The following is a 25,267-nucleotide window of genomic DNA, read 5'->3' as shown; positions in this document are numbered from 1 at the left end:
CCCACAGCCTCCAATCCTTGGCTCCAGGGACCTCCTCCCCCAACCTCTGTCACCCTATTCCAAGATCACACCTTAGACCTGCTCTTCTCTTCCTTAAACACTCGGTTCTTCTTTCTTTCTTCCCTTTCCTTTTCCTTCCTTCCTTCCCTCCCTCCCTCCCTCCCTCCTGTTTCTTCTTTATTTTGATAAGGATGTGACCCAGAGGTGGTACACCTTGATCAGAAGGTAAACACCTCCTTGATCAGAATGTAGTCACATGACCATATCTAGCTGTGGTCTCCAGCTGGTGGTCAGTTAATGTAAGGAGTTCTATTAAAATTGGGAGAGAAGAGCAGATCTTGATGGACAATTAGAAGTCTCCACCACTGTTCCTCCCCCGGAATGTAAACTGCCATGAGGGCAGGGATTTAGGGATCTTTTGTTCAATGTAGTAGACCCAGCAGTGGTGTACCAAGGGGCGGGCAGTGGGAACATCCACCCTGGTGGGGAAGAGTATTTTAAACAACATTGTTTGAATTGCCGGTGCATAATGGTAATAAAAGTGGACTAACTTATAATTGGTGTCGTTATTGTTTTTAAATTATCCACAGAGTCTGCACCCCATATTGGCTGCACCAGAGCAGACTGCTCTGTTGCCCAGCCCTTGGTACACCACTGAGCCCTGGCACCTAAAATAGTGGCTAGTCATAGCAAGCACTCAATATCTGCAGAATGAACCAATAGATCTACCTCTGCATCTTTTCCTGCCATTTCTTCCTGACTTCTACCCTTGGAGAGGCAGCCCTCACCAGGTAGTAGCCCTTATGGCATTTCATTATGGTTAGCTACTTCCTTCTCTTTAAACTGTGAACTCTTTGAGCACCAGAACCTGCACCAGCTGCCACAACCTGGCACTGACCAGGTGCTCAATTAGTGCTAGCTGAAGGAACCAGTAAAGTTCATTGAAGGCTGCTCCTCTTAGCTTCACCTGGCCTGCATTTAGTTGTCTCCAAGCAGGAATTTTCTATCTGATTCTCCTTGTTTTGTCTGAACCCGAGACGTTGAGGCAGGAAATATACTCAAGCTCCAATTTGTGAGCTAGCTTATGAGTCAGGTTAAGGAATTTGCACTTCATCCTAAAAACAGTAGGAGTCATCAATGCCATTTAACCAAATGGAACTTTCATTAAAATGTAACTTAGTGATGTGAGGATGGGGAAGAAGGAACTAATTGGCCTTTTCTCCTCAAACCTCTTGACTTCAGCTTTCTGGGGACTGGCATTTCCACTGTTCATCCACCATTTCTGAGGGTATCATTGGTTTACTCTCTCAATCCAAATGTTCCTCCATGGTTCCCCATTTTGATGTTTAATCTTTGAGGCATCCACTTATGTATTCATCCATCCTTCAGCAGTCATGTACTGCAAACCCTTAGGATGCATGCTCTGTAAGGCAGGGGTTCTGCCTTGTCCACTGCTGTAGCCCCAAGAGTGGGAGGAGTGGACTGTCAGTAGGCCACCAATAAATATCTGTGTTCTGGCTGACCCCCATATGCTAGGATACTGGAGATGAGGACCTGGAGAAGGCCCTTAAAGAACACATCTGTCTGGTAGAGGACACAGAGCTGTCCTTCAAGCATTTGAACGATGTTCTCATTTTCCTGAAGTCTTCTCTCCAGGCTCCCATCTCTAGCTCCTTCAATGATTCCTCTTGTTACATCATTTTAGTTCTCTTCCCCAACCTAGCCTCTTTGCTTTTGATGAATGATCACTGATGTATAGCCCTGATGATATCTGGTGTCCACAGTGGTACCTGATGCCCCAGGTGAAGTTGAAGTTTGACCAGTAAGAGGGAAGAAAGAATGGCTCCTCCCTCATTTCAGAGAATACATCCTAGTCACAAGTGCCCGTAATGTCACTCAGCTTTTTTGATAGCTACATTCCCTCACTGATCCAGTGGAATATACTACCAACTAATGCACCATCTTGATTTACAACAGCAAGCCTCCCTTCCTCAGCTTCTCTCCTGACATGGTCTCCCCTCCAGCTTTGCTTTAAGCCTGCCACTCTGGAAGGGACAACAGAGATCATTTAAATAAAACATGTTATAGAAGGTGGTTAACAGGCTACCTCTATGTCTCTGCAAATATTCCAAGCATAGGTTGGTGAGTATAATCAAAGACCAAAATGCTGTTTGATCCTCGTGGAGGGACACCATGTCTTGGTATACTATTGTAAATCCCCTGGGTTTCATTCATTTTGGCATTCAGTGGATTTGTCTTTGACATGTTGGATTTAAGGACATTATTATTCTTGGAATTTAGAAAAGAACACTGTGCCTGGCATGACATGAAGCCAACTTAGAAAACTCAAATTTGAATCCCATTTTTGCCATTTAACTAGCTGTGTGATCTTGGGAAAGCTGGCCAATCTCATAAAACCTCAGTGTTTTCATCTAATAAAGAATACTAATATAAACATAGAATGGACAGAAAAGTGCTAAAATGTACAAACAGTTCATGTAATAACTAGCACTAAAGTTTTACAAACATGAACATATGAAAAGATGTTTCACTTTACTAAGGATAAAAAGTAAGGTATAATCTTAAAAAGTGATTATACCTAGTAGACACTTTAACAGGCACTTGCAGACATTGAGTGCAGAAAATACTCTCCCACATTGATGGTAGAAATATAAGTTATAACAATTTTCTTAGAAGACATTTATAAATACATGTAAAACCCTGAAAAGTGCATACTTTTACCCCAAAATAATTCCACTTATTGTTATGAGCCTAGAAAATAATCATAGAGGTATATAAGGATCTATCTACAAGGATGTTTATCTCAACATTTTATAAATGATAAGTTGAATGTAATGGTAACTGTGTAATTGTGGTCACTGAAAGTAATATTTTAGAAGAATACTTAATAATGTAGAAAATACATATTACATTAAAAAGAAAAAACTATGTCTAGTATAATTCCAGTTTGCAAAAATAATTTGTGTTATATGTATGCATACAGAATATATGGTACATATTAACCTTAATTATCTGTGGTTTGTGGATATAGATGATTTTCATTCCTTTCTTTGTGCTTCTATTCTTCAAAATTGCCACAACAATTATTATTTTTAAAAGGGTGGAATGAGAATGCCCTGGGGTATCTTATAAGGATGTGATGAAAGTCTAAATTTAAATTATAAATTACATCAGGAACATTTATTGTATTATTATTAGATATTAGACTGATCTCAAGCTTTGCCTTTCTTTTTCTCCCTTCTTCCCTTTCTCCTTCCCTCTCTGTCTCCATCTGCCCCTTTTTCTTTTCTTCACTGTCTGCTCTCTCCTTTCCTTCTAGACCCAGTTTTCTCCTGCTCCTGTCCCTGGGGAGCATTGCTCTGCTGCCCCTAAGATTCAGAGTCAAACAGTTTGCTGACCCTGGTCTGAAGCTCAGTTGATCCAAACTGAGCAAGAAGTGAACAAGTTTCTTGCATTTCCTTCCAGACCTCTAGTAGCCCGGACACACATCCTGGACTAATCAAGACTGTGTGAAACATACGTCCATCAGTTCAGAGTTGAGCTCTTGTCGTATAGGAGCAAATTACCAACTTCTCAAAAACTGCCAGGGGTAGGAGGGTGTTCATTTCTTCTGCATCCCAAGTGCTGGACGCCTGTGCCTTCCAACACTATTCAAAAATAGCTTTGTCAAACAAAGCATGAACACTAGGAGTTTCCTGACATTTTCATAACTATGAGCATATGATTTGCAGTTCATATTGAATAACGATGTAAGAAATCTGCCAAGAAAGCTCCAAATACTATTTCCAGCACTGGTTCATAACCAGTTACAGCTGCCTCACCACAGAATGTGAGCACAATAGCCTACCATGTTCCATGGTCTCTTGCTTGCAAAGTTTGTATTGAGTTACTAGGAGTCATTCTAATGGGGGAAGTCACTCTCCTGGAAAGAATTTAAGATGAATAAAGAGAAGGGTTTAATGTTCTAATGAAAAAATTTGTCAATATTTAAATCAAACGTGTGAACACTAAACGTTTTTACATATGTTTGCTGCAGAGGTTTCAAGGCAGGCTTTGGCTTTCCAGACTCAAATAAAGTAGATAGATGCACTGTTAAACTTTCGAACAATGACAAAGGAAAACATGGGGTAATTGCTTCACTCAAAGCCTGCCAGGAGATTAATTGCCTAAGAGATGTGTTTTATGCAGTATCCAAAAACTGCAGAATCTACAGGAGTGCCTTGCTTTCACTAGGAGAAAACATATGTCACCTCTCACCAAAGATGTTTATGTCTTTTCACAAACCTGTCTTTTTTCAGCCTAAAAACATTCCAACTGGAAATGACTACAAAGCCGGGAGTTGATAGGTTAGGGGTGTTTAGTAATGCTTCAAATACTCCCATGGAGTCAGATACGATTCTGTACTACGAGCCCCACACAACAGCAACCTGCACCCAGGGATTGAAGCCTTTCCATTTCTGGTTAGAGAAATCAGCGGGGGGGTGGGAAGCCCTGAGCCTGCCTTTGACCTGCCAGCTCCTAAACTAAAAGACTTAAAGTTGCAGGGCTTAGGGGGAGCTCGCCTAGTGCACTTAAGAAGTAGGGATGGAACTTGCCTGTCCCACCTTTGGGATTGTGTTCAAATGAGGGCTTGCTAAAGGCTGATTGTGTTGGAATCTGGAGGAGGTCTGTATAGCCATAGCAGAGAAACATAGAGTGCACTTTTATAAACATTCATTTGGTGGCTTCTACAAACCAGGTTATATGTTCTAGACTCTGCTGGGAGTGAGATTGGGGTTGCATTACGACTACATGGAAAAGTAAGAACAGTTGTGTATTTCAGGAACATTCTGCCTGGTAGAGGAAAGACTTCTCAACAAATAATAATTATACAATGAAGGATGCTAGAGAGCACATATTTTCTCATTAACTAATCTGAAAGTTTCAGTAAAGTATCTTAAAGGAGATGAGATTGGACCGAAACTGGAAGGATGAGGGAGAGAGAGCCAGGTGAAGAAAGATGAGAATAGATTTCCTGGAAGGGAAATAGCCAAGGCACGAACATCAGTGCCAGTGTGATATGTTCAGAAACTATAAGCTGTTCTTTAATACCAGGACCTGAGGACCAAGAGGGGCAGTGCAGGAGACGGGGCTGAAGATGTCCATGGGGCATCTTCCCATGTAGGGACCTTGTGATTGCTGTTAATGTGTTGGGACTGCTGCCAGTTGACTTTATACAGTAGAGAGTCACTGAACATTTGTAAGAAAGAGATAATGTGATCTACCTATTAGCTCATCATTCTACGGCAATGGGAAAGATAAATTTACAGGCCCAGAATGGAGGTAGAGAGACCAGTTAGGGGATTCCTGCAGCCATCTTGGTGGGATATATTGAGAGCTTACACTAGAGTAACCGTAAAAGATTAGAATTGGAAAGAACATATTATACCGTTCAACTTCCATATTATACACATGGAGTAAGTGAGGACAAAGAGGGTATGTGACCTATCCAAGGTTGTATGGAAATAACTTTGTTGGCAGCCAAAGTGGGTCCAAGACCCTGGTCTTCTCATTTCCAGTCCAGTGACTTTTCCACTCAGCAATTCCAAGTTCAGTCCCAGCATCATGCTTTAGTTAGGCAATGCCCTAGAGAAACTTGAAATGTACTTGGCTAGCATTTTTCCTGGCCATATCTAGGAAGTGAGAACAATCCTTGTTGGATGGAGGGACCCTGAATCCGGCCAGGCTGCCTGGGAGGGATCTTTTCTGTTCATTGTCTTTCTGGCTTTAGGTACCTCCCACATCTTCCACCTTCTTCTTCCCTCTAAAAATCCTTCTTTAGCCATTGCTTACAAATTCTCTCCCTTCTGCTAAGTCTAGGCAGTGTAGAACAAAGCCTAGCACCTTTCCTCGAGCTTGTTTCCTCAGTATTTTAACCTAACTATTGTATCATTGTTAAGCACTTGGGCAACTGTGAGGATGAATAATCCAATAAAATCAAACTGTTTCCATCTAAACTCCTTTCTTATACATATCAGCACTTTATATGGCAGTGTTATTTGGGCAAGTACTGTTTTGTGTTGTCTCTTTTTCACTAAGTCAGATATGTACACATTTCAAAGCTGTTGGCTTTATCATATATTTCTTATAATGGACAATGCAAGAAATTTGGAGCAAGACCTAAGGTTTTGGGAAAGAGACTTAATCTCTGGACCTAGTTTCCTCAACTATAAGATGGAGATAATACTACCTACCTTGAGGGGTTCCTGGTACAAGGCAGGTGTATAGTAACTTTCATCTCTCTCTCTCTCTCTTCTTTCTCTCTTTCTCTTTCCTCTGTGTGTGTGTCTGTCTCTTTCGCTGTCTCCTCTCTGTCTCTCTCTTGGTTGCTTCTGGTTTGGAGCAATGTCGTATTTTCATAAACATGTATGATCACAAATTATATCCATAGCTGAAAGTCAAAGGTAATTTTTCTGATGTCTACCTCAAGACCTAGAATACTGTTGAGCATAAAATAAAATCTTGATAATGCATAATGGTAGGAAGAAGAAATGAAGAAGAGAAAAAGAAGAAGCCATCTTAACTTGAAAACCAAATTAGCTGAGATTCTTATGAGCTCCCAATCTCATACAGGCATTCTAATAACAAGTATTCACTTACTGTGGACCCAAGAATGGCCAGATGGCTTGTGAAGAACATCAGCCTCAGCAATGACACAGATTTCCACCTTAAATGGCCTTTTGCAGCCTTTGGAGGATGGATTGGAAGAGTGGAAGGTTGGAGGCAGGGCTCTCATTGAGGGGCAGCTGGGAGGTGGTGGGGACCTGAGCCAGGAGGGAAGAAAGTGGTCAAATTCAAGAATTTCTTTGGAAGCAAATTTAGTTTTCAAGGTTGCTACTCTTAGAAGCTGCCCCTCTTCCTCTTCTCATTATTTCTTCCATTTAGCAAAACTAAATGAATGAGGAGGCCAGGTATGGTGGTTCATGCCTGTAATCTCAGCACTTAGGGAGGTCAAGGTGGGAGGATTGCTTGAGTCCAGGAGTTCAAGACCAGCCTGGGAAACATAGCAAGACCCTGTGTCTACAAAAAAAAAAAAAAAAAAAAGTGAAAAAACTAGCCAGGCATGGTGGTGCAAGCCTGTAGTTCCAGCTACTCAGGAGGCTGAGGCAGGAAGATCACTTAAGCCTGGAGGTTTGAGGCTGCAGTGAGCCGTGATCTCACCACTGCGCTCCAGCCTAGGTGACAGAGTGAGATCCTGTCTCAAAAAATAAAGAAAAATGCATGGGGAGTTGGGTGGCTGGGGTGGGGAAGTAGAGAGATTGACTACACATTTCAGATTGCTAGAGGATCCCTCTTTGCTGCCACCACACAGAAATTTAAAAGTGGGAGAGATTTAATTCACTTATTAAACATTTATCAACAAGTTGATACTTAATAGCACTATTCTGGCCATTAGGGACATAGTAGTGACCAAAACAAAGTTCCTATTTCCATGAAGTTTGTTTTTAAACAATAAACAATTGAATATATCAATACAGAGTATGCCCGATGAGACTAAATATTAATACAATAGGTAATAATCAAGTAAGGGGCAGGGGGCAGTGGCAGGGCATGAGGTCAGAGAGGTGAGGTGGGGCAGGAGAAGATGATGTAAGGACACTGTAAAGATGCCAGTTTTACTTAGCATGACAAGGGAAGCCTTTAGGAGGATTGAAACAGAGGAACAGGACAAATCTGTGCATTACAAATTAATCATTATTTTAATGCGATTTGCTGCTTCTGAAATTATAAAAATTTGTAAGATTGTACCTGTGACATGGGCATCTCTGTATTGCTTTTGGGTGGGTGCTGGAGTTGAGGGTACAGAGAGGCATTAAACTCACCACTGCTTTTTACGGAGGCCAGTAGTCTTTTGTAACCACCATCAGCAGAAGGAATGGGAAACAAAGCTGAGATGAAACAGAAAAGCAAGAATTGGGGATTGGGTTTCACCCCACTTCTGAATAGTAAGATGAAATTAAAACCCTCCTAAGATGTCCCTAAATTCCATTTACCACTCTTTCCACAAACCTTCTCTTTTTTCAATCCATGGCCAAAGGCATAAAAGGAAAGAAAAAAAAAAAATCAAAGCAATTCCAGTAACATCTGTGGTAGAAAATCTGCCCAGATTGGTATGTGTGAATTTCATATTATTCTAAAGTCCCATTATTCTCAATAGGCAATTTTAGGGGGTAGTTTGAATGTCCGATATTTGGAAAACTGCCAAAGCACATCCAAAGGGTCTCTAATAAGAACTCGGGGGCCCTGAACTCGGGGACTCAAAGTGTCACCTATGCATTTCCAGCTTCAGCGTAACCTTGGGGGCAAAGCAGGCCCTTAACAGAGGAAAAGTAAAAACATCCAAAGCATTCTTAGAAGGTGCAAGGCCGCCCTACCCTGAAAACCTCAGTAAATTGTAAACAGTAAAAATCACTCATTCTTTTGATTAGCAATCTTCTGTATTCTTGCAAATACTGTACTAGTGCAGTCCTATCATTTCAAATGTGTGTTTCAATAGGAATAAAATATAGTACACATGTAATTTTCCCTCAAATTACATTTGTGAGATACAAGCCTGGGTAATTCTGCTGCTGTTCCAAGTGAAATGCAAACCCTTGTGTTTCCAAACATCACTATGAAGCAAAGCCAATGCCTTCTCTTTTCTGAGTTGGACACAAGTAACTCTTATGTGCTGCTCTGGAAACTATGACAGAACGTTATTCATCTGTTTGTTTTAATGGTTCATAGCCAAGGGAAAAAAAACTTTAAAAATTTGATTTAATTTTTTAAAGAAAAAAGGTGTTATGAAACAGGGCGAGGGACTCTTTAGCTAAGCGAATAAATGTTAACCAAGTTGTCACTGACCAGGTGTGGGAACCTACATGTGATATTCGATACAGTCACCTCAAAATTGCTTATCCTTACAAAGGCATTCCAATAAAAGAAAAAGGGGATGTAAGGGTTAGCTGAATTCTCAACCCTATAGATTTAAGGCTTCTCTGTGAGTCGTTGGCCCTCTGGGTTGACATGCCTTGATTGGCTCCCTTTGAAAATTGACCTTAAAGGTCAAGTATGTTAACACGTACTTTTTGATGCCCACTTTCAGACTGGTCTTTAGAAAGGAGAGTTTGTGAGATAACTTCAGGATCACGTATTTAACCTGTAATCTCTTGACCACAGCCAGCCTGAGGCGAAGTCTGCTTTTGGTGCTCCCGACAGCTCCCCTTCCTGGATGCTCACCCTCCCCAGCCATCCCTTTCCATGTCTCTGCCTATACCTGTCCAGATGCTGCCTCTCCCAGGGCCATCATTTCAAGGTGTGTGCAGCTAGAGCTGATAAGATTTAAAGGATGCCCCCTCCTCCTGGTTAGCTGTTAACCCAGGTTGCTTCCCAGCTTGAAGGCTCCTCAGAAAGAGGAAGGAGGTGGGTTGGGATAGGAGGTAACTTTTCAGACCACCTCCAATTATAATCTGTTCTTAAAAGTGTCTGTGTCTGATCTTCTATCTACATTGGAATAATTCTGCATCTTTTACTTGGATCCTTAGTTTTATAATGTAGTCCCATTTTATTAAAAGCCAGGGCTATTTTTACCTTAAGAGATCTGTTTGCCCTTCCCAAGGGAGAAGAACCCTGCCTCTGAAGTGGGAAGCTTCACACCCAGCTCGAGGTTACTAGAGCCTTGTGTGGTCGTGCTTTCAACCAGATCTGCTGATAGGTGGCCTGATTCACAAGTTTTAAAAAGGGGTATTTTCCATTTATTCATGGCCGTGATGGTCTTTTGGGAAAGCATTAGTAAGTTGTGTTTGCTTGGGTAAAGAGAAATTACTATCCACATGACAGAAAGTAATTCCCACATTAGTCAACTGCCCACTGAGCAAACCTGTGGACCCCACATCTCTTTGAGCTGTGTGATGACTTTCCTTCAAGGGTTTTAGGGGCAGCCATCTTGATGTGATTTCCTCTCCATGGCTCAAAACAGCGTCTACGAGAGGGGCTGGGGGGATCAATTCAGAGGTAAGAGATGCTGGGTTATTTAATTCACTGCACTCTGTCCCTATGAAGCTGCCATGCTGTGGGATTGCTGAGCCACTGTCCCTGGCATTCCATTTGAAGAGCCATGAGAATCAGAACAAAGGAAGCTGCTATACTGAGTAAACTGCTCATGCTTATATCAGATTAGTCTGCTTGGAAGTGACTTACAAAGCTACCCCACAACCTCCCCCACCTCAAGGCTTGAATCTGAGACCATTGGCCCTCTTCCAAGGTCCCTCTACCTTGGCCCTTGTGTAAATGATATATTTTTTAATTATGGTGAAATTCACACAACATAGAGTCCACCATTTTATTTTATTATTTATTTTATTATCCTTATTTTTTTAAAGAGATGGTCTTGCTCTGTCACCCAGGCTGGAGTGCAGTGGTGCGATCATGGCTAACTGCAGCCTCGAACTCCTGGACCCAAGCAATCCTCCTGCCTCAGCCCCCTGAGTAGATAGGACTACATGTGTGTGCCACCATGCCCTGCTAATTTTTTTATTTTTATTTTTGTATAGACAGAGCCTCACTATGTTGCCCAGGCTGGTCTTGAACTCCGGGCCTCAAGCGATCCTCCCACCTTGATCTCCTAAAGTGCTGGAATTATAGGCGTAAGCCACACTGCACCCAGCCAGAATTAACCATATTAAAATGAATAAGTCAATAGTAGTTAGTATATTCATAATGTTGTGTAACCACCACATCTGTCTAGTTCCAAAACATTTTCATCATCCCAAAATAAAATTCCATGCCCGCTAAGCAGTTGCTTCTCATTCGTCCCTGTGCCCAGCCCCTAGCAACCAGCAATCTGCTTTTCTCCGAAGACTTATCTATTTTAAATATTTCATATAAATGGGATTATACAATATGTGCCCTTTTTGTTCAGTTTATTTCCCTAGCATGTTTTTGAGGCTCTCCCACATCGTAACCTGTTTCAGTACCTCATTCACTTTTCATGGCTGAATAATATAGTCTATTGTATGTATCTACCACCTTTTGTCTATCCATTCATCTGTTGATGAACGCCTGAGCTGTTCCCACCTTTGGACTGTTGTGAATAGTGCTGCTCTGCACATTTGTGTACAAGTGTGTGTGTTTGAGTACCTGTTTTCGATTATTTGGTTTAAGTGAGATTTTACAGTCAGGAAAGTCCCTCTGCATCTCATTAAGAAGAGGTAGGAGGCTGGGCGCGGTGGCTCATGCCTGTAATCCTAGCACTTTGGGAGGCCGAGGCAGGTGGATCATCTGAGGTCAGGAGTTCGAGATCAGCCTGGCCAACATGGTGAAACCCTGTCTCTACTAAAAATACAAAAATTAGCCAGGTGTGTTGTCACATGCCTATAATCCCAGCTACTCAGGAGGCTGAGGAAGGAGAATTGCTTGAACCTGGGAGGTGGTGGTTGCAGTGAGCTGAGATCGTGCCACTGCACTCCAGCCTGTGCAATGGGAGCGAGACCCCGTCTCAAAAAAAAAAAAAAAAAGAAAGAAAGAAAAGAAAAGGAGAGGTAGGCATTTTAACTGAAATTATCCCCAAAAAGAACATTTTAGGGCCAAATTTGTCAGTACCGATCAGTTCAGCTATGTCTGCCCATGCCCTGTATATTCTGATGAGGGAGAAAATGGCTTCCAATTTAGAGGATACTCCTGGTATGGAGAAGGGTCCACATTGGTGGGCTAGCCTGGGATAGTCTCCTCATCTCTTCTAGTTCTGTTGGCCAGTCAGTGGTAAGATGGGCGCTAAACAGATTAAATAGTATATGAAACTGGAAATCCGTGGAATGGTTTGATGAAAGTACTGGGATTGGGTGGGGTTAGTGAGTAACTAACTGTCCAGAGAAGGTAGGGGCATTTGGATCTTAAAGATGAGAACATTCACAAGGTGAATGAGAGGGTGGAGGGCATGCCAGCCCTCAGGATGAGCATGGGCCACGCCATGTCAGCATCGAAGTGCATCCTGTGGTTTGAGACTAGCAAGATCATATGACTAGTATCATCAGGCTCGTAGGCTTGTCTGGCAAGGAAGGAAGCTGGAAAAGCTGGCAAGAACTAGATTATAAAGTCTCTGCAGAACAGCATTTCCTTCCCTTGCTCTGCAGTCATTCCTAGATGTGCACTCCTTTTGCTGCCGCAGTGTTCCACAATCCCTTTTAGCACTCTTCAAGTATCCTTCATAAGCTCCTTGCCCTGGAGAAGGAGGAGACCCTGGAGGTGGAGTACAGACCACATTTGCGTTTCCCAATCCCATGGCAGAGAATATGGCAGGTTATAGAGGCTGACAACATGGTAACTCAGTTACCTTTATGAGAAACATGAGTTCCCATCACAAAGCACCCCTGCAGCTTGACATCACGGTGAGGCAGCCGGTGCACGCTGGTGCCAGCCACTGTGATCAATGGCCAAATTCCATTTGCCCTTTCCCAATGCACTTTTCTTCTCCATTGCATGCAGCCTTGGGCACACTCATGGCAAGTGCCCTTGCACTTTTGCTGCTTTGCCACTTGCTTCACGTTTTTAATTTGCTGAGTGTGGAGTGAGGCAGGAAGACATCAATGATGAAAGAAGTGTGAGCCGGAAAAAAGCATAAAGCTGATTAATGCTGGAGGAGCATTTCTTCCCCTCCAGCCAAAGCCAGTGGGGAAAAATGGTAAAGAATGAAAAGTGATTTTGACTTTATGTTTAAAAGCAAACCTTTTACCACCCAGCATACCCTAAAGCTTCTCCACAGCAGAAAGCCCCTGTAAACATTGCGAAAGCTCCATCACCAAACTACTTGGAAAGAAGCTATAGAGTGTAGTTAGAAACGCTGTTTAGGGCAAATCTAGCTCTTCTACTTGCTGTGTAACTTTGGGTAAGTTCTCTATGCTTTCTGACTCTCACTTTTCTCATCTGTAAAATGGGAATAATTACATCTTTACCTTCTTCATAAGATTGTTAGGATTAAATGACTTAGTATCTGTTTTAGAAGTATATGAAACTTAGTAGTATATGGTACAGAATCAAGACTCATTGTAAGTCTCCTTCTCGATTAGGCTGATTTAACTAAGAGTAGTATTGAAAAGCAGAACATAGTTACAGACCTAACAACATGGGATAGTGGCCTCATCTTGAGTTTCAGTTTAAATCCTACCTCCACCACTGACTGGCTTTGTGAATTTGAGCAAGTTACTTAACTTTGAGTTTAAATAACTTTGCGTTTCTCCTTCATAAAATAAGGATAATAGCTCATCAGGGGCTGCTTTGAGGAAAGCACCTAACACAGTACCCAGCCCAGAGCAGCAGACACTCAATACATGTTTGGTTTTTTTTTTAGTGTTGTAGTTCTCAACCACATTCAAATCACCTGGTAGGTTTCTTTAAGCATGGGTACCTAAGCCTCATCCCCAGAGACTATGATTTAATAGGTCTAAGGTGGGGCCTGGGCATTGGTCTTTCCTAAAGCTTCTCAAGATTTTTTCTTTCTTTTTTTTTTTTTTTGAGATAGTCTCACTCTGTCACCCAGGCTGGAGTGCAGTGGCATGATCTTGGCTCACTGCAACCTCCACCTCCTGGGTTCTCCTACCTCAGCCTCCTGAGTAGCTGGGATTACAGGCACCTGCCACCACACCCAACTAATTTTTGTATTTTTAGTAGAGATGGGGTTTCACCATGTTGACTAGGCTGGTCTTGAACTCCTGACCTCAGATAATCCACCCATCTCGGCCTCCCAATGTGCTGCCAAGGCAATTCTCATAAGGAGCCGAGACAGAGCCACTCCCCAGCAGATAACAGTACATACCGGTTTTGGGCTTTTTTGTGTTCTTTTTAAAAAATCTGTCCCCCAGGAGACTGAACAGGATAGGAGGAATTCTGGGAATAGTAAAAAATTTAATACACCTGCAGCTCTAAGCCCTTGATAAGAAATGTGCAGCCAAGGAATTGCATTCCATTTTATTCTGAAAAAAAAAAAAAGTATTCAAAGAGTCTTTTTAAGAGTCGTGAACTGGAAAGGTGGTAAGAAGTTTAGCCTAAGCCTCACACATAAAATATGGGAACTCCCAGTAGGTTGGGGATTTATATGTGGGGATAATTCCAGGGTTTTGTCCTCCCAAGAGATATAAATTGAAGCCTTGAGAGTTTAATGTGGGGGAGAAAGAAGTGTTCTCATAATGACACCTTAAAAATCCAGGGCTCTGCTAATGCCTAGGGATAGAAAAGCATCATCTGTAATAGCAGGGGGGTGGCATGGGGGTGTATTCTGGTCTCTGTACTTAGGTTTCCAAGATCCAAGTGTAGGTCATCAAGAACCTTCTTTCTCCCCATAGGTTTATGGTATTAGTTACCCAATAAAAGTTGGGTTAATTTTACAACCCAAGTAAAATTTAAGCCAAAAAGCCTTCAGCATTACTCTAGGATTTATGAAAGTAAACATGTGGAGTGCTTGCAGGATTGTGCAACAGTAAAATTTCAATGTCTTTATGTCAGGTATATGATATATTCATTTGTATGTGTATTTAAAGGTTAAGTTTTTAAGAGTTTTGCAGTACAAACTATTTTCAGGACTAAACTGAAGATAATTCCCCCACCTTCACCTTTAAAATGATTCTTTTAATGAATGGGAGTAGAGAGAAGCAGAAATTAGTGTCCTATCAGGTGATTTTTCCACTTGGTTTGCTGCTATCCTTTGACTTGCTAGACTCCTGCACTAGACCTTCAAGTGGGAAGTGCAGCACCACAGCGCTAACCACAGTCCCTCTTACGATGTAGGAGCTTAGTAAATAACTGTCTTTTAAATAAATGTCTTCTTTGGTCATTGTAAATACTTTAAGAATAGCCATATGTTATCTCTACAATTTAAAAAAGCTTTTACATTATCTGATGGGATCGTCATGACTTTCCCTTGTGGGGCAGAGAAGTCAGTTACTATGTCCAACTTGTAGATGAGAAAATTGTGGCTCAGCGGGCTCAGACAGCTTGCCTAAGGGTGCCCAAATGTTAAACTCAGGAAGAGAATTTTGTTCTCCTGACTTTGCTCTGAGGGATTTTTACTTAGAAGAAACCAAAGAGGAAAAACAATATATATATATATTTTTTGAAATGATATATTGAGGAGGAGCATCCGGGGTTGAAGTCAGTTCATACACGTGGCAGGCAGACTTTGGTTTGGCTATGGTCTGCCTTTGAGAAACAGCTGGATGTTCTGCAATGGGGGGATCTTGTGCTCCTCGTAGGCCCTCGTGGGAGATGGTAGCCTCTGCCCTTTCAGGTTGAGCCTGCCATCTTGGGTCCTCATCTCCAGCTTTAGATCTCCAGTCCTTTTACCTGGCACATGAATCATGTGATTTCTGGTGTCCCTCTGTCTTCAAGATGAAATCTACTACCCCTTCTTTTAAAAAACTATTATAATTTTGAGGCCACAAAATTTTAATAAGACTATTTTTAAAAATTTTAGGGAAGCATGAAAGCAAAATTTCCATGGACATTTTCTCTCGATTTCCTTGGATTTAGTGCCTCAATTCAAACTCTCCAGGCCGTGGTTTGCCCTGGCCTCTTTGGGCAGGGTAGAGATAATGGAGGTTAAGCAGTGAAGAGCCACCTAACTGGGCTGCCCTCGGGTTTCTTTCCAGCTGCCCCCAGCTTCTCACCCCATGGATCCCCCTAATTGACATGTCAGTTGGAGTGGATCTGGTGGCTAATTCACCCACGCCTTTATAGCAAATGAAGCAGAAATAATCTGTGCTTAAAAAACAAAAAACTGCAGAACATGTGCCCAGATTTCCAACTCATTTCCTCTTTACTCCTATAACTACATCATCTTCCAGTCCACCACCAGCTGCGAAAATAAAAGCATTTTCTCCCATATTTAAGAATGATTTTGTGCTTCAGGACGACTTTCTGGGGGTGTAGGAAACTTGACCAATATGACCAACAGATGTTTTAAGAACTGAGCAAAAGCCCAATTCCTTAGCCCAGTCTTTTGTATATTGTGCCCAACTGTGCCCCCTAGTGACTATTTAGGGTATCGTGCAGTCAGAGCTTGCTGTGCCCTATATGTATGTGGTGCATCGGCTAATGTCTGTCTATGCTTCCTTTCAGAGATGAGTATGAAGAAGATGGATTCTGTCAGCCATACAGAGGGATTGCATGTGCAAGATTTATTGGCAACCGCACCGTCTATATGGAGTCTTTGCACATGCAAGGGGAAATAGAAAATCAGATCACAGGTAAGTAGCACAAATGAAATTATATTTGTCCCTTGAATAACTATTTTTCTCACCAAAAGTTTTATTGAGCTCCTCTCTTGACAAAGGATTAAGCTCGGCATGGGGGTTGGGAGCAGGACCATAAAAAAGCATGAGACATGATCTCTGTGCTCTGGAATTTACATTAAAGTAATTTATTGAAGGTTGCTCTTAGAGGAAAAGGAAGCTTTGCAAAATCTCACATTCATTCAAACACTCAATAAATATTATTAAGTGCTTTCAGCGTACCAGGAACTGAACCTGAATGGGAGAGATGATGGTGTGTAAATAAGCCAGGTATGTCTCTGCCCTCACAGAGCTTACTGTTTAGAAGCAACATGATGTCAACTGAGAGGGGATGAATTTAGAGTTTAGAATTCTGAATGCTCATCCCGGAACTATTATGACAGTGAACTTTGGGGAAATCGATTACTTTCCCAAAAAGTCCCCTTCTTCATCTGTGAAGTGAGTGATGAGGCAAGATGACCATCGGTCTCTTCTTGCTCTAGCTTTCAGTATTTCACCCTTCATTTTTCGTAATTGAAAGTATCCTTTTGATGGAAATCTAGTAGCGAAGCACTTGCTAGCAACATGAGTTAAAGTAGCATAGGCTACCTTGTAGGATTTTGCATGCATCGTTCTGGTGCTTACAGCCGCTTTGTCCCCTTCCATTAGTGTAGTTAAGATGCCTCTGTGTCACGTACCCTTTGCAATCCATTCACATTCCCTTCGTGAGATTCTAATGAGGTTGCCATATCTAGCAAATAAAAATTCAGGATACCCAGTTACATTTGAATTTCAAATAAACAACAAATACTTAGTATAAGTATGTCATAAATATTTATCTGAAATTGAAATGTAACTGTTGTCTTGTTCTTTATCTAGCAACCCTAGGGTTTAGGAGAGGTAAGAACAAACCCAAGGCAGAAACATAGAACAGCAAAAGGTCCAGAAGCTATGTGGAAGCTATGTGCTATGAGGAATGTGAAGGAACTGAGAGGAGGCCAGGGAGAACAGGGGGGAGGATTTTTTCTTTCTTTTTTTTTTTTTTTTCAGTTTTCAAATAACTTCTTTAATTATACACATACAATAGTCCACTGTTATTCATTTAGGCTACAATCCAAGACCTCCAATGGATGCCGAAAACCATGGAAAGTACTGAACTCTATGTATACAAGTTATTGTCCTTTTTTTTTTTTTTTTGAGATGGGGTCTTGCTCTGTCACCCAGGCTGGAGTGCAGTGGCACGATCTTGGCTCACTGCGAGCTCCACTTCCCAGGTTCACGCCATTCTCCTGCCTCAGCAACCCAGAGGACTTTTTAACCAACCAAAAGAAGCAACTATAGGAATAGGTAGTTGCCATTTTCTGAAGCCCTCATTTCAACAGGAAGAAAACTCTGAAATTTCAAAGAGCAGTAGGACTGACAGAGAGGTGCTATTAAACACCCATTTCAACCTAATGTGAGAATGCCTTAACGTACTTTTAACTGAATATCCACAAAAACAAGTAGACATTTTGGGCCAGGCACAGTGGCTCACTGCTGTAATCCCAGCACTTTGGGAGGCTGAGGCGGATGGATCACTTGAGGCCAGGAGTTCGAGACCAGCCTGGCCCACATAGCAAAACCCCATCTCTACTAAAAAACATTATAAAAATTAGCTGGGTGTGGTGGTGGTACGTGCCTGTAGTCCCAGCTACTCAGGAGGCTGAGGCACGAGAATCCCTTGAACCTGGGAGGCAGAAGTTGCACTGAGCCAAGAGCGTAACCCTGCACTCCAGCCTGGGTGACAGAGTGAACCTGTCTCAAAAAAAAAAAAAAAAAAAAAAAAGTGAAAGTTTTGATGTAAATAATTGGTAACACTATTTAAAAATCCTCTCTTGGAGATTTCTAATGGTTATCAGCCTGGTGGAAAGTATCACAGTTTTTTAAAAAATTCATTTGCCTTTGTTTATCCCAGCTTTTCCCAAACTTGTTGGCTTGTTTCTCAAGCACTATTCTATTTCACACAATTAATGTTCTGAGCAACATACTTGGGGAAATAATGTGTCAATAACCTCATAGATTACCTTGTAAGGTGTAAGCTCCTTGTCAATAGCGATATTCAAAGGTAGGCTAGTGCCCTTTTTGTGCATCTTACCCTACTGGTAAGAGATTAAGCTAAGGAACCACTAATATTCGATGATACGCATTGGAACAATTGCACTGTGCTCTTTGAGAACTTCCAAGTAAGTTGCCTCATTTTCAGTAGATGGAGTAGAAAGTATTTAAGCCACACAGAAATTAAGCAAGTTACCCTAAGTCATCCAGCAACTCTTGCCATCCAGCAAGACACAGAACTGGATCCTGTGCTCAGGCTCAGCCACTGCAGAAACAAGTTCTGTCCCTACAGCTGTCAGATGTTTTAGAAGCCCCACAAAACCAATAAAAAGCACCAGATGAAACACAAAGTTCGATTGCTTTGTAGTAAAAAAATGAAAAATATATTGTACTTTAACCTAATTAATTTTTTTATTAGGAAATGGTACATATGTAATTTAATCCTATTTTTTTAACTTTGTAGTCAAAATGGTTTTTTTCAAGCCAGTGAAAGTAAGCTGCTTAGACATCTGAAATGAATCTTCTTCTCTGGGCCTTGTCTGTTTCAGCACAGCGGATTCCTCGCAATGTGTATTTATATCTGATATCTATTGACGAGATAACCAAAGAAGATAAACCCTGGCCTCTGGGAGTTAATAATTGTGTTTGTTTTCCAGCTGCCTTCACTATGATTGGCACTTCCAGTCACTTATCTGATAAGTGTTCTCAGTTCGCCATTCCTTCCCTGTGCCACTATGCCTTCCCGTACTGTGATGAAACTTCATCCGTCCCAAAGCCCCGTGACTTGTGCCGCGATGAATGTGAAATCCTGGAAAATGTCCTGTGTCAAACAGAGTACATTTTTGCAAGATCAAATCCCATGATTCTGATGAGGCTGAAACTGCCAAACTGTGAAGATCTCCCCCAGCCAGAGAGCCCAGAAGCTGCAAACTGTATCCGGATTGGAATTCCCATGGCAGACCCTATAAATAAAAGTAAGTGGTAGCCCCTGACCTTCTGTGCTATTCTAAGGGTCAGCAACCTCATGGCACAGGGAAAGCTGGACCTTGACCCATAGTGATTTTGATACTATTAATCAAATTATTTTCCAATGGGCTGAGTACTGTGCCTGAGCATTCAGTGGTGGATTAGACATAGTTATCTACAAGAAGCTTCATGAAGACAATAATTTTAAAATATGGGAGCTGGTTTCTCAATAACTTAAACATAGAATTACCATATGACCTAGCGATTCTACTCCTGAGTATGTAATCAAAAGAACTGAAAACAGATGTTCAAACAAAAACTCATATGAGAATGTTTATAACACTATTTACAATAGCCAAAGGGTGGAAACGACCCAAATGTCCATCAGTAGAGGAGCGGTTAAACAAATTGTGGTATATCCACACAGTGAAACATTATTTATCCATAAAAAGAAATGAAATACAAATACATGCTACAAACCTGGGTGAATCTGGAAAACACTATACTAAGTAAAAGAAGCCAGACACCATTGTACGATCCATTTATATGAAATTTCCAGAATTGGTAAATCCATATAGACAGAATTCAGATTAGTGGTTACCAGGGGCCAGGCTAGGAGTAGTGGAGAGTGACTGTTTAATAGATATGGGGTTTCCTTTTAGGGTAATATAAGTATTCTAGAACCTATAGTGGTGACGGTTGTACAATATTGTGAATGTACTAAATAAATGCACTAATGGTACACGTCATGGTAAGTGTATTATAGCAAGTATCAGCACATTCTTGCATTGCTATAAAGAAATACCTGAGACTGGGTAATTTATAAAGAAAGGAAGTTTAATTGGTTCACATGTGGTTCTGCAGGCTGTACAGGGAGTATAGCAACTTCTGCTTCTGAGGAGTCCTCAGGAAGCTTCTAATCATGGCAGAAGGTGAAGGGAGAGCGAGCTTCTTACATGGCAGGAACAGGAGAAAGAGAGAGTGAGTGGGGAGGTGCCACATGCTTTTAAACGGCCATGAGAATGAGAACTTACTATCCCAAGGACAGTACCAAGGGCGGTTGGTGTTAAACCATTCACAAGAAACCTGCTCCCATGATCCAATCACCTCCCACCAGGCCCCACCTCCAACACTGGGGATTAGGGAGATTTGGTGGGGACACAGACCCAAACCATATCATACCACTATTTTAAAGATATAGATGGGTTTGCCTCCATCCCCTACCCCCTCAACACCACCAAGCAAAAGACTATTTCAGTGTACATTTCCCTTTCATCTAGAATTAATCTCAGGGGCAATTTTTTAGTTTCCATTTGGTCATTAATGCTATTTTATGAGTTAAGTAAATGAATGCATCTAAAATGCTTAACACATGGTAAGGGCTCAGTAGCATCATTATTATTATTGTCATTACTTCTCCCAACTCCAGTTCAGTTCAACTGTACAGATTCTGTAGTGCTTTTAAGTCCCTGTGGCCACCTGGGAGGGCTACTTAATGGGATCTGCTTCTCAAGGGTGCTGACCCCATCAGCACAGAGATAGCCCTAACTTTTGTTAGAAACCCAGAATGCACAGCCTCTAATAAGCATGTTCTGTATATGACAATACCAACTAGATTCCTTATTACATGATTCATGTCTAAAGCTGTCAATCAGAATGGAAGGAAAAGTTTGGCTTGAACCTTCCTTGAACCATTCACTAAGAAATTACTTCTGTGCCCCTAGGTCCCACCCCAGTTCCGATTTCTTCTGTGTTCAATGTTAAAAATACTTTTGGAAGACTGATTTTATTACTGAAGCAAAAGCTTTAAATCCTCCCAGGAATGTAACTGCGAGGCAGGCCCTGGGTCCAAGCCCAGCAAAGCAGGGAGATTGCCCTGCATGGCGCCTGACCAGCAGGGAAGCTGTGGCCACGAGGTTAATTACCTGCCCTCCCCTCCAGAAACTGCTGGCTAGAGGAGAGCTCCAGCATCTCCTGTGTTTCTTTCTAATTGTTTGGGCTTTTGTGTGTTTTTCAGATCACAAGTGTTATAACAGCACAGGTGTGGACTACCGGGGGACCGTCAGCGTGACCAAATCAGGGCGCCAGTGCCAGCCGTGGAATTCCCAGTATCCACACACACATACCTTCACCGCACTTCGTTTCCCTGAGCTGAATGGAGGCCATTCCTACTGCCGCAACCCAGGGAATCAGAAGGAAGCTCCTTGGTGCTTCACCTTGGATGAAAACTTTAAGTCTGATCTGTGTGACATCCCAGCTTGCGGTAAATAGAAGTCATTGCCCCTAATGTATTCAAGCACCTTTAAAGATCCCTACCCTACCCCTCTTCATTTAGGAGAATCCTATAAGGGGGGCAAAGGAAATGGATAGTATTTGCTTGATCTCAAATTGTTCTTAGGGTAAACCTTGCTGTTTCTACATAAAACACATTGTAAGGTACCAAAACACACTCTCAAGAACTCAACTGCCTTTATACCTGCAGCCATTGCACTAGGGGATGTAACAAGGACCCAGCCCTCCAGAGGCACAGTTGAGACAGTTTATCACACTGATTTTATAGAAAAGATGTTACCCAGAATGGTCTGTGTCCAAGTAGACCTTTTTAGCAAAAAAGGAGTATTGGAAGCAGAAAGAAAATTGTTCTCTGTATGCCTTAAGAACACCACAAGGCAGGATGAATCTACAACCATTACTCGGTCATCCGGAGAAGCTGTGAGTAAACTGTGTCCTTCGTTACGTCTTTTAATACTGCAAAAGAAGTATATAGGTGTCTAGTAAGAAAATGGAATTCCTGAGTTAGTTAACTGTTCCTTTTTCTAGAAAATGTTTGGAGAAAATAATGAAAATAGGCCAAGCATGGTGGCTTACGCCTGTAATCCCAACACTTTGGGAAGGCTGAGGCAGGAGGATCATTTGAGCCCTGGGGTTCAAGACCAGCCCAGGCGACATAGCACGACTCCATCTCTACCAAAAAAAAAAAAAAAAAAAGGAAATGTTGGTGAAACCTGGAGTTAGGAACTACTTTGGAACTGATTCATCTTCCTGAGCCTAGTTCTCGTAGATATCATAGATAACGCCAAGTTTCCCAGGCATAGTGGGAAAGTCAGGATGTCACTGCTAGAAAAGCAAAAGCGACAGGTAGAGGGGTGGGCAAGCAAGAGCCATAGTCATGGGACACACAATACAAAGTGAGCTTGGTGTTTAACCAGATGATTATTCAAGCCATTCATTTAGAATATTTGTTGAGCATCTACTATGTGCCAAGTACTTACTCATCTGGGCATGGGGAGACACCAGGGACCCTAAAGAGGGAGTAGGCATAGCACATCCACAAAGGAGCAAGAAGTCATGGAGGTGGAACAAGCAAGAGGGAGAGTAGCAGAAGATTAGGTCGGGAAAGTAACAGGACCCAATCATGTAAGGCTCTATAGGCCATTGGAGGACTTAAGCTTTGACCCTGAATGAGTTGGGAAAGCGTGAGAGGGTTTTGAGCTGAAGGGTTACATGACCTGACTTACATGTTTGAAGGCTCACCTGGGCTGCTGGGTTGAGACTAGCCTGTGGGAAGGATGCAAGAGCAAAAGCAAGGAGATCAGTTGGGAAGCTACTGCAGGAATGCAGGGGAGAGATAAAGTGGACTTGACGGGAGGAGGAGTGGAAGATGGAGGGACATGTGGGCAGATTCTGGATATGTGTTGAAATTGGCAAAAAGAGGAGTCACCGATGGATCAGATGTGGGATATAAATGATGGAAGGAATCAAGAGTGACTATGGAGCTTCTCCATGGAATTGCCTTTTGCTGAGATGGAGAAAATTATAGGAGGAGTAAATTTAGTGGGAACTGGAATCAGGAGTTTTTGTTCATGCTGAGTTCGAGATGCCTTTTAGAAATCCAAAAAGAAATACTGAGGAGGCAGTTGGATATCACAGACTGAAGTTCAAGTCAGGGTCTGGGATGAGATGGATACGAAGGAAATGTTGGCATACAGATGGCTTGTAAGGCCATGACACCTGAAGGAAAGAGGAGCATATCTGTTTAACAAGAGAGAAGGAAATGTCAGTGCAAGACAACGAAAGCTGGCTTTAGACTCTGGTAAGAGGCAGTAGCCTCAGTTCCGAATGTAATAATGACCTAACTGAGTGGCTACTATGTGCCAGATCCTATGTGAGACACCTTACCTCTGTCACCTCGTTCAATCTTCATATCCAGCTTCTATCATCCCCATTTTATGGGTAAGAAAACTGACACTCAGTAAGAATTAAGAGGTTTGCTCAAAGACACTCAGCTTTCAGTGACTGAATCACGATTTTAACTCAGGTCAGCCTGATTCCCAAACCTATTAGCTCTTTCCACTAAGCATACTCTCTCTAGAGAAAGCAAAATGAATCTGCTTAATGGCAACAATAACAGGTAAACAACAAATACATAGTTTGTAGTAAAAGCACTTTATTGTAATAGGTAAGGACTTGGGTTCTCATGCTTAAGTGCCTGGGTTTTAATCCCAGGTCTTCAATGAAATAGCTGTGTGCTCTTAGCCCCTCCTAATCTCATTTTTCTTATCAGTAAAATTAGAAAATAACATATACACTTAGGATTTATTGTGAGAATAAATTAGTTGTTAACTGAAAAACTCTATGATATCTGAACATAGAAAATGTTCAGGCGGAGCTTGCAGTGAGCTGAGATCCGGCCACTGCACTCCAGCCCGGGCGACAGAACGAGACTCCGTCTCAAAAAAAGAAAAAAAAGAAAATGTTCAATACATCTTATCTATTATTATGTAGCCAATATATAAAGATAAATCTATTTGAATTATCACATAGTCAACATATGTAAAGAAATTCTTGCTCTCAGCTCAGCAAATATTGTTTGAGAGCCCACTATGGAGTGGGGAGGTTATAAGAGGAATAAAATGATTCATGCTTTTGAGGTATGTCACTTCTAATGCAGTATGTATGATACAATAGAAGTTAGCACAAATGTTATAGAACAAAGAAGAGGAAGGGCTTAAAAAAATACTAAAGAAATCCATAAGAAAAGTATTAAAATATTGAAAAGAACCCTAATGATGAAAATTTGAGAAACTCTTATTCTATAATTTTGTTCCTACCTGTTACTTGTTATTATAGTGACTTTACTTGCAAAATGGTTTTACGGATAGTTGAACACACCAAATTTTAGAAAGATCACCACATTCCCTTTTTGTTGCTGGGCTTTCATACACCTTCATATGGTCTTTAATATACCTTCATACATATTACAAAGTAACCTCTTGCAGAGCCATTGTTGATCATTTCAAGGAAAATTATTCTGTATTTTTAAATGGTTTACACATCATTTATGACATTTTCCACGTTACTTTCACAGCGATAAGAAAGGAATAAAAACAAAACATAGATTTACTTAGTTACCCCATTCCTTCTCCTAAACCAGGTAAGGTATGAGAGTCTGCAAGAGAGTCCAGGATAAAAGCAGTACTTACTAAGCACCTTCCATGCACCAGGCACAGTGCTAGGGTTTTCACATGCTTTCTTTATCCTCATCCTCATACTCTGACAGGTATTATTAACCCTACTTTTGCTGACATAGAAGCTGAGGCTGAGAAAGCCCCAGGGTCATCCAGCTAGTAAATGGAAGGTCTGTCTGATTCCAAGCTCATCTTCTTGCTACTCTGCTGTGCTACTTCAGGTTACCAGTTGATGTACAAAGGAAACCAAATGAATTGGTTTGGTTTGTTTCTTTGTTTTTGGAGACGGGATCTTGCTATGTTGCCCAGGCTGGTCTCTAACTCCTGGGCCCAATAAATCTTTCTGCCTCAGCCTCCTGAGTAGCTGGGGCTACAGACATGCACCACCGTGCCCAGCTTTAAATGAATTGTTTTAAGAAAGAAATGGGCCGGGCTTGGTGG

General features: G+C 41.7%; 1 protein-coding gene across 2 annotated transcripts in view; it reads left to right on the top strand.

Moving 5' to 3' along the window:
• The window catches only part of ROR1 (receptor tyrosine kinase like orphan receptor 1), a 418,261-nt gene that overhangs the window by 357,908 nt on the left and 35,086 nt on the right, over positions 1 to 25,267 (top strand). The window contains exons 5-7 of one of the 2 annotated variants that reach the window (XM_017877197.1): positions 16,147 to 16,274; positions 19,049 to 19,366; positions 21,376 to 21,621. In XM_017877197.1, the coding sequence (XP_017732686.1) occupies positions 16,147 to 16,274; positions 19,049 to 19,366; positions 21,376 to 21,621 (692 nt within the window). Of the gene's footprint in view, positions 1 to 16,146; positions 16,275 to 19,048; positions 19,367 to 21,375; positions 22,336 to 25,267 lie in introns of those variants that run through there. The other variant, XM_017877198.1, reaches the window with a different exon arrangement.

The sequence above is a fragment of the Rhinopithecus bieti genome, unplaced genomic scaffold (genome assembly GCF_001698545.2).
Source record: "Rhinopithecus bieti isolate Rb0 unplaced genomic scaffold, ASM169854v2 scaffold_6380, whole genome shotgun sequence".
In the NCBI taxonomy this organism is placed as follows: Eukaryota; Metazoa; Chordata; class Mammalia; order Primates; family Cercopithecidae; genus Rhinopithecus; species Rhinopithecus bieti.
The sequence above is the reverse complement of the archived record's forward strand: the minus strand, read 5'-3'. Positions and strand labels throughout refer to the sequence as shown.